The sequence below is a fragment of the Monopterus albus genome, unplaced genomic scaffold (genome assembly GCF_001952655.1).
Source record: "Monopterus albus unplaced genomic scaffold, M_albus_1.0 scaffold6.1, whole genome shotgun sequence".
In the NCBI taxonomy this organism is placed as follows: domain Eukaryota; kingdom Metazoa; phylum Chordata; class Actinopteri; order Synbranchiformes; family Synbranchidae; genus Monopterus; species Monopterus albus.
Window position 1 is genome coordinate 624,358 of NW_018127886.1, and position 10,420 is coordinate 634,777.

Consider the following 10,420-nt stretch of genomic DNA (forward strand, 5'->3'; position numbering starts at 1 on the left):
TCCCCCGGAGGAGCTGGAGGAAGTGTCTGGAGAGAGGGAAGTCTGGGCATCTTTGCTTAGACTGCTGCCCCCGCGACCCGGTCCCGGATAAGCGGAGGAAAATGGATGGATGGATGGAACAGTTTGAAATAACACATTGCAAATGAATATTCATACAGTGATAATAGCATATTCACTCCCTCCCTCCCAACTTGAATGAACTGAAATCCCTTTAATACTAATCTCTTACATTTTCTCTCTCACCCGCCCCACACTTCTTCTTCCAATATACAGTACCTTCACAAACTTCTCTCACCCTACATCTCCCTCCCTTTATCCCTGAGCCCCAGTGTCCGCTCAGCAGGCAGAATGGGAAACACAGCCAAATGAGCCAGAGAATGATGGATGAAGCTGGTGAGACGAAGGATAGGAGGGAGGGGAACGGGAGAGAAGGAGAGTGTGCAGGTGTAGGGACAGAGCTAGAGAGGACAATGTGAAATGGGAAGAAACAGAAACATGCTAAAACAGACAACTAGGTTGCCATGAGTAGGATGTAGAGGAGAGAAAAAAGATCCCAGATGTTCACCACAGAGCTAATCTCAGGATTTTGTTAACTTCTTATCAGGCACTATCACCATACAGGGTGTGTGTCTGTCTTCCTGTCAGCGTGTGTTTTATTTTCTGAGGACTTTTGTGTATATGTGTTCAGCACCCAGGCCAGAGTTACGCTGGGGTGATTACATGCAAAAAGGCAGTGCAGATTCCTTGCTAATCCCAATTATCATATCTTACAAAATGATATCTATTTCAGTTTTCTGCTGAGCTGCTTCGATGTCAATCAGCTTGGGTCTATCGCACCAACGGCACTATGTCAGACATATGGCCTGCCAGCTGTGTAATGCCACTGGTCTGTGCTCATCTCATGCTGATGGGGCAAGTGCTCTTCTGTTACACCATCATTGTTGTTATGATTATAGAGCTGCTTATCTCAACCCACATATGATTCATAAAGCTCTAAAAAATAAAACAATATAAATGATAAAAAGGGCATCAGGACAGATCATCCTGCCAGTCATTATAGGCTACTGGATTTTCATCCAAAAAATGACAAAATGGCTTATTCTCGAGAATTCTACCAAAACAAATAATACAGGCAGTCTTACTTTCACACCGAAATCCCACAGGCAAAAGAGCCTCACATTCACACACATGGACACACTGCCAGTCTTGGAGACGCTGGCAAAGCATGGCCAACATAGCATCAATGAGTCTGAGAGTGTGCACAGATGTGTACGTGTTTGACCAAATGCGTAGAAGAGAGCGATCAACTGAACTGACGACAACCACGATGAAAGGTATGAACCAGGAGGCTGACAAGTGACACACGGCACTAACACAAAATCAAAATGCCATGAGTACATATGGTAATTAGTTCAGCCAGATTATGCTTCAACACGTAGAGACTGGAGATCAAAATGCACATGCACATGAACATACACCAGGCCTCAACATAGCAAAATACAGTGATGACCTCAAACCAGTATTTTTACCTTCTGCGCTTGTGGGAGCTAAAAATAACCGATTAAGGAGAGAAGGAGGAAGAAGAGGACAAGAGAAGGGGTCAATATGTTTGTGGGTAAGTATCAGAAAGCCTTGTAATGTAGTTTCCACTGAATTGAGCTCCAGCACCAGCGGGTGCATTAAATCCACTGACACTGATCTTGACTGCACCGTTTTATAAGTAAGAACAGCGAGTGTGTCAAGGAGAGAGCTTTTTGGCTAGGAGGTTCACAGCAGAGGAAACAACGCTTAAGCTGTTACTGTTGAGTCAGTGTTGAGTGTGCTTACTTTGGCTGTGATAAATGAATGGGGATGAGGACAAAAGGAGCAGAGGAAGACAGAAAAAAGTAAAACACAAGGACTATGAAGAGCATTGCAGAGGATTTCATGTAGTGTCTGTAGCCTGTGCGCATTTCTAATAGAGAGCACTTGCCAGTAACACCTGAGGACAAATGGCTGTTGGTCACTCTTTAAAGCAAAACACAAACACCTGAATGAAAGAGGTCCACCATGCCAGCATAAATACTCCAGTACACCGTGTATAGTGTGTATACTACGTACTGCAGAGAATTCTACAGGTCAGTAATTTTCCTTTAGGGTGTTTTACCAACAATGTCTGTTTCAGTCAGGGTTTTCCAGGGAAATCATGTACTGTAGATATGGCTGAGGATATTACCCATAAAGATATTATTATAGAAGTAAATAAGTGTATGTGCCATTGCATTCAGTTGGTAGTTTTAGATACACCTAGTTACATACAAATTTCTTTTAATAAAAACTAACTTTATGAAAAGGTTACAATGCTCATTTTTGCTGAAGCAGTTTTAGTTTTGACTATTATTATATTTATATATGTATTATATTCGATATTTTGCTCTTGTATTATGTGGTTGTGAATTCTAATACTGTTTCAGGCCTAAGACTTTTTGATTCTGACTAAACATATTTTGTAATTATATGAATGTTATCTTGTGTATGAATTTGTTGAATTCATCAGATTTTGTGTTTTAATATTTTTTCTCAGTATTGTGCAAATAAACTACACTAAAATGAGGGTAACAGAAAAACCTCTCTGTATGATGCGAACAGTTCAATCGCACCACAAACCTCATCTCCTCTCCTCCTCCATAATTAGAAATGAAATCTTCTCTACAAAAATTTCAACAAGTAGTTGCCTCTGTTTTAGTGCATCTAAAGACTGAGTGTATATGATGTGTGTATGTGTGTGTGTCTGTGTGTTGGGGTAGGTACAAGGTTGAGAGATCAGGGACTTAACTCACTAATGTTCTGCTCATGCTACACAACTCCAAAATACACACAGGAGGCTCATTGACTTAATAGTTCCATCTGCTGCACTTTCACAGGCAGAGACACAAATTGGCAAAACACATTGTCAACCCTCTGCTTGCAATTTATCGCTACATCCTCCTTTGGATTATATAAGAATCTATCCCAAAAATGTAAATGTACTTTTTAAAAACACATGCTGAAACAAAGTACAATGCAAGTTTTCTTGTTTCACTCTCCAAAACCATCACAGAGACTTCTGGACCAGTGATCTACACTACCCAGTGGGGGTGTGTGGTTGGCACAGACTGTGGCAGTCAAGTGCCATGTGAGAGATGGTGTTAACTCACAGTGCTGTCAACATAGGCCTCGGTCCACACCGTGTCATGCTCCCGGTCGATGACCTTGGGACGACTCAGCACGTGGAGGTACTCCATCACATTCTCTTGCACATCTGCCAGTGTGGAAATCTGAGTGAAATAGCCTGTTGGGCAGGAAACAGAGAAAAGATGATGAATTGTTTAACTTAGATGCTTGTGAACAATGGAGTATGAACAGGTTCCGTCTCCATCTCAGTCTCAGATCAGAAGTAGTCTCTCTGTCTCCAAAACTATTTCACATTGTAGCAAAATTCACATCCAGTAACAACTTGGCGATATAATCTTCATCAATCAAACAATCCCCCCCGTTTTTCTTACCCTGGTACAAAAACAGAGGAATTACATCTGGAAACTAGCACAGTCTGAAGCAGATATTTGCATGACAAAGCAGACACAAGGCTGGATACATGATTAAGTAATAGCTGAAGTGTTCCCTGCAGTGATGCACAAGTGAGAGCAAAACATCATGGGTGTGTGAATGGATAAGCGGTATGTAAATGTAATGGAAAACCTATCTCAGTTAAACCAAGTGTGATGCCATTTCCCACAATGGTAATACTGCCATTATGTTGCTAATATGCATGTGCAAGTGGGAATATACTGTTATCACAGCAAGGGGGGCAGAAAGAGAGAGATGAAGAGAGGAAATCAGGAGAACAGTAAGATAGAGAGAAAGAGAGTGAGAAGTAACACAAAGAATAAGAGCAAAGAGGGACACCACCACATTACCACTCATCCATAAAAACAGCAAACTACCGTCATCACCGTGAGGCAGTCAAAAAAGAAAATCATAGCTGGAGGTAATAGGTTTTGGGGTCACCATCCTCAGCAATGACCTTTATTTCACAGCAAGAAAAAGCCAAAGTCTAGACACAAAACACAGCTCTATGATGGATGCTATACCCAAAATATCTAAGAAGAGGTTCTACCATTGATAACCTACAGTAAATCTGAAACTACAACTAAAAACATTATTAATTAATGAGATCTAACTAACACTGGAAACATCAAAATTGCATAATAACTGCAACTGATATGGCAACAAGAATGCATAAGACTGAACTTGACCTGGAATTGAACCTTGACAGATTCCTCCTTTTCATCTTTAGACACTCTTGGGTCCAGCTATTATTACACCAGACAGTACAATAACAACACACATCACACAAAAAGCAAGCCGCCATGGCCTAACAGCATCATTCATCACAGTGGTGAGTGAAGAATGGCTACTTTCTGTTGAAGCCTGAGGGCGTCCTTCGGGCTGAGCCACCGGGGGCAGTTAGATGAACTGGGGAGGGAAAAAAACGCTCCCAGCTTTTAGTGACATGGTACACCTGTCGTACACACAGGGCAGGATAGCCGCAACATGGTCTGGTCAGGATAAGGTCATTAATATATGTTTAAAGGACACCAGTTTGGGTGATTTCAACAAAATATACAACAGGGTGTCCTACACTGTAAAAAATGTATTTTAATTTAATTTTATTCCATATGGAAAATAACCATCTTCAAAAATACAGTAACTTCCCATAATTTTACATATAGGTATGTTGTTGAGACAGTGATGGACTGTGAATGACCTGAACCCAGCCAAGCTCAGTGAATGCTTGTTAAAATGAGAGGAGGACTGTGGCGTCTGACCGGGAAACAAGTAGAGTGTTAGTGAAAAGTCAGCTGAGCTCATTAGGCCTGTATACTGTATACCTGTATGAGTTACGGCCTGTATACTTTCTCTTATTAGCAACTAAAGGTATTTTTCATATGACTTGTCCAGGGTGTACCGTGGCTCTCGCCCAGTGTCAGCTGGGTTTGGCTCGAGCCCTGCCACCCCCACCCCCCATATCCCTGTTTAGGATGGGCGGTATAGCTAATGGATATATGGATGGTATTTTGCATACTGTACAGTATGTATGGATTGGCAGCTGGTACAGTATAGCCATAATGCTTGTTTTACTAGTATTAGTACTTACTAATACTACCTGCACTGTGACATTTCCAGAATCTTAAAAATATTGCTTGCTCCAATCAAATGCCACAGGGAGAGAGTTTGACCTCACAGCCTTCAGTAGCAGAGCGGACAACTTAACACTTTTTCAATGCTGAAACATTACTTACAGTAAAACAGTGAAGAAATGAAACTGAATTTTCTGCTGTAGTTTGGAATAGTGATACTGTGCCTAGGGATTAGAGAGAAGAAACTCAGCACAGCTCCTGCGGGCTGCAGAGGATGTTACCCTCACAAGTCTGAATCATCATCTTGCATACGAACACACACAGGTCTCATGATCACCACTAACACCTTCAAACTGACTGGATGGGTTCTCTGATATCACTTCCAAGCAAAACTGTGGATGCCCTTGTCCTCTTATCTACACACATTGTGTAACCTATGACTTGTCTGTTTTATCTGTGGCAGCCTGAGGAAATAGAGCCAGACTATCTCTGTCACCCACCCCCCAGCTAAGTATAGCACCTGAAACAAAGTGCTCTACACTTTGAGACAACCATGACCACACATAAAGCCTCTGGAAAGTGGTGTATTGCCAGGATTTGGACTTCAGGCTTAGAGAAAGAGGTAATGTGACATATCTGGTCGGTGCAACTGGAACCAGCTGCCTGCTGTCACGCTCACGCTAATACTGATGAGCACTGACAAACATGTGCATGCAACTATATACACACACACAGACACGTACGTACTATGCCAAAAACCCCAAACAAATCCTGAGCTCCGTATTGTATTTAATTTTCCTGGCTGATAGCAACATGCAGCAATTTTCCTCTGCAAAAACAGATTAGAAGGAGAAAAAAGTACAGCGGTCATATGCATGTGTTATGAGAGCCCACCTTTGTTAGCACATGCCATCCATTTCAGATTATCCGCGAAGGCTGACTCGCGACCAATCAGGTAGGGGAATATGCGGACCTGCAGAGGGAAAGCAGATAGCTTCTGTCAGTCATCTTAATCGCATTTTGATAAGGACCCCCACACCAACCATATACAAGATAATACTATCAAAAGCAGGCAGAAGGCTCTTGCTTTATCCGCCAGTGATTTGCAGGGCCTTTCTCCCTGTTTAATCGAGTCAGTTATGGACTCATAAAATATAATATACTGTAATTCCAATTTTTTATCAACTAAAAAAAACTAAACAAGAATTAACATATTAACAAATTTTCAAAAAGATAAGCATGTCATACGTTTGCAATTAGATTGAATACAGAAGATACTATTTTGAGTTGAAAAAGCCAAATGCAAGCTTTATGTGCTCAGTCCAGAGAATCTTGTAAACTCTCTGCTGTCAAACTCATTTTTGCCCAGCAGTGCTCAGTTGGCTCCAGCAGCAGGTCTAGTTGGCAGGTGTGTATATATACATATGTGTGTACGTCTGCCTGTGTGGGAGTGTGTGAAAAACAAGTTGCCAGATTGGACCAAATGCAACCCTCTGGGGGCACAGCTGCCACAGATCCCATGCCTGCATTTTTTCGTCTCCCTTCACTCTGACATCATATGTGTTTGTACGGTATGTGTGTGCACGCACAGACATATCTAGATGTGGGTAATGTCTTAATCTGATTTCAGATGACTGCACTCAAAAGAAGAGTCTGAAAGTTGGGGAAATATAATTTATGCATAAATGACATTTTGCTTTTTGAGGAATGCTTCCATTCAAATTATGTTTATTTCACTGTGTCATAGATGAACTCCTTATAAATCCAAAAGTGATTATAACACCTTTGGCAAACAAAATATATAAACCACAGACAGCTAATTCTGGGCTCAGATGTTCTAATACGGATATTGTTGCTCTATTGTCAACTGTAATGAATTTCACTATGAATAAGTACTGTCATTTACAGGCAACCCTCTTTATCTAAACCATAATCATCCTCTATTCATACAAACCTCAGCCATTTCAGTGACACTGCCAGAGAGACAGGAGAGCACAATAAAGCTGATATGATCATAACTGCTCCATGTAGGGCTCGGGGTAAGAGCTGTCATAGTGGGGATTTTTTCTGTTTCTGGTTAGGTGCTTTCCTTCACTGGTAGCCAAGAGGCTACAGTAGGCTGATTATTAAAAATGAAGGCTGATTAAAGTTAGAGTAAGGACAGTGGGGATAAAAAAAAAACTACATAGGGACATTCTCAAAACTGATTTGGTTTGGATATGGATATTTTCCACTGTAGCTAATGAACTGGGTTATGGTTCGGTAAACCTCTTTTGATAACTATATGCATCTATCTTAATCAATTAATTTTCAAATTTCATTTTGAAGGAGCACAAACCATAATGCTAAACCTGATGTTATAAAGATGCATTATATGGAATATTTTATGTTAGTGTTGTAGTTCATTCCTGATGTTAGTTGATTGATTTATAAGAAATAAGGCTGATTCCCAATGTGGAAAGAATATAATAATGATAATATATTGTAGTCTCTGTGTCCAGAGATTGGGTCGTCGGGGCCCCTGCCTTCGACTGCTGCCCAATCCACTGTGCACCGGCCCCTTACAGGCCCACCTGCAGGTGGTGGGCCCACGGGAGGATAATTAATGCATTTATACAGTTAAATCTGAAATATCTTGTTCCTAACATAAAAAACTGAAGTTGAAAAGTTTGTAATTATTTTTTCTACAATTAGAATCTGCATCGTTGCCTGGGAACGCCTCGGCATTCCCCCGGAGGAGCTGGAGGAAGTGTCTGGAGAGAGGGAAATCTGGGCATCTTTGCTTAGACTGCTGCCCACGCGATCCGGTTCCGGATAAGCGGGGGAAAATGGATGGATGGATGAATAATATATTGTATATTATATTGTATATTCATATAAAGACTTCCAACATAGTACACGACCTGTCCAGGGTGTACCACGCCTCTCGCCCAATGTCAGTTGGGATTGGCTCCAGCCCCCTGTGACCCCTATTCAGGAATAAGCAGTGTATAGATAATGGATGGATGGATGGATACCATAGTACAGAATTAATAGCTTATATAATGCTTGGCTACTACTGAAGCTGAAGGCAGCTTAGGTGCACATAAGTGCCCAATGATCAATTTTAACTGATAGGAATATGTGCCATCTCGGAACATCAACAGTTTTCATAACACATTGATGACACAACACTGGTTTCTGTTATTGAGGGTATCCATGTGCCAAAGACAGACAGTCAGTCAGCAGATTAGCTGTCTGGGGAGGTTACAGACCAGGAGAATACACTCTGGGTAATTCCCAACTCCAGCTCCCTTAAGTGGATCCATGTTTCCTTTACTTGTGTCTTTTCCTTGCATCTTAATCCCTCCCATGTAAGTCCCTGTATTTTTGAGCAGTTAATGATTTCTTGCTAGATGTGTTTGTATCTGACTCCCATTTAAGTACATGGGGAATCTTCTTCTTTAGGAAGGTAGACAACGAGTATGGTGCATAATATTAATATAGCAGTTTGGTGAAAAACACAAAAATTAACAAATACATTAGCTGCCCTTTCTCTATTCTCTGCATGTTTGTAGTGTCAGTGTTTTTTTTCTGTATTGTGTTGTACTGTGCTTAACTTAAAGTGCTTGTGTTTTACATGCTTCATCAGTAGAAACAGTTTTTCATGCCAATAGTTTATTTATAATTTTACGATTTCTTATCTACAGTTTTGTCGAATAAATGCCATCTGCATACAGATATTCAGTAACTTATTTTTATTTAGCTTTTCCTAAGTATGCCTATACTCAGTGTGATGCTATACAAGCTGTGAGGTTGGCTGGAAAGAATCCAAACCAGCAGTGGCAAGAGAGAGAATAGGAGAGTGACAGAGACTGAAGACTTCTATTATCAGTGGGGCTTTTTCTAAATGGAACTATTTAGCAACCTTGTCCCCTCTCCACTCACTGCTGTACAGCCTCAAGGCAGCGGCGCTGCAGTGGGGGTGTGAGATGATGGTACACATGAACACATGGGCATATAAGCGCATTTAGGAAATATTAATGACAACAAAAAGGCACTCACAGTAACACATAGAAACATATGCTTAAACAGACTCATAATTAACATTGGCAAATAATGTGTCCTAACACTCACATCAGCTGCCAGATCCCACAGCTGACTCCCACACTCACAAATGGTCCTACATTCACATTCTTGTTGTCAAGGTTGCTAGAAGGCTTGACTGAGGCTATAAAGTTTTGTACTGTTTGTACATAATATGTTTGGGGTGTATGCATGTATGCATGCCTTTACTTCTATCCTCAACCTGTTAAGGTTGAACATCCTATGGGCTGTCTTGTATAAAGGAAAATGGCCTAAGAATAATGGTTTTCCTTCTCCTCCATCTCATCTTTCCCTTTCTCCTCCCATTTCCTGCCATGACTTGTCAGGAGAGCACCGCAATTACCTTGCAGGACAACAGAGAGACACCTCAGTCCTTGAGAGACAGGGCCATACTTAACTCCATTTTAAAGCCCTTTGCAAGGACCCCATACTGGGCCAGCTCAAGACCCTCTGCTTGTCAGACTCTCTCTCTAAAAGCTCATACCAGTACTTGGCAAAACATGCTTTGACAGGTGACAATAAAATATGTATATATACACTTTTTTTTACAGTGATCCCATTTCAGTCAGATTCAGCATGAAGGGAGAATTTTCTCCACAAAGTGTACTTCTGATATTGTTTTAATATTTGTTCATAATTTGTAACCAATTCACTTTAAAATTGTGCCAAATGGATTGAAATCTCATTTTATAAACTGAGTTTTAAAAGTTATTCGTAGCCACAGGAGGGCATTAGTCCACTGTTCTCTCATGCACATCCCCTAATGGAATACATGGTTACAGGTCCATGAAGTACTAAGCAAGGCCTAATGAGAAACCAAGTTCAGCTCACCTCACTATACAACTGCACAACTGTAAAATAATAATAATAATAAACTTTATGTGGGCAGCATGGTGGTTAGCACCATTGCCTCACAGCAAGAAGGTTCTGGGTTTGGGCCCCACCCGGGACCTTTCTGTGTGGAGTTTGCATGTTCTCCCCGTGCTTGCGTGGGTTCTCTCCAGGTACTCCGGCTTCCTCCCACAGTCCAAAGACATGCAGCTTAGGTTGATTGGTGTCTCTAAATTGCCCATAGGAGTGTGATGAGCTGGCGACCTGTCCAGGGTGTACCTGCCTTCGCCCGATTGCCGGCTGGGATTGGCTCCAGCTCCCCCCCGCCGGCTGGGATAGGCTCC

At 41.4% G+C, this 10,420-nt stretch overlaps 1 protein-coding gene across 2 annotated transcripts in view; it reads right to left on the minus strand.

Annotated features, from left to right (window-relative positions):
* cacna2d3a (calcium channel, voltage-dependent, alpha 2/delta subunit 3a) overlaps positions 1–10,420 on the minus strand; it is a 104,389-nt gene that overhangs the window by 44,197 nt on the left and 49,772 nt on the right. The window contains exons 11-13 of one of the 2 annotated variants that reach the window (XM_020619721.1): positions 6,054–6,132; positions 3,177–3,310; positions 1,530–1,547 (exon numbers count right to left, since the gene is read on the minus strand). In XM_020619721.1, the coding sequence (XP_020475377.1) occupies positions 1,530–1,547; positions 3,177–3,310; positions 6,054–6,132 (231 nt within the window). The remainder of the gene's footprint in view (positions 1–1,529; positions 1,548–3,176; positions 3,311–6,053; positions 6,133–10,420) is intronic. The other variant, XM_020619729.1, reaches the window with a different exon arrangement.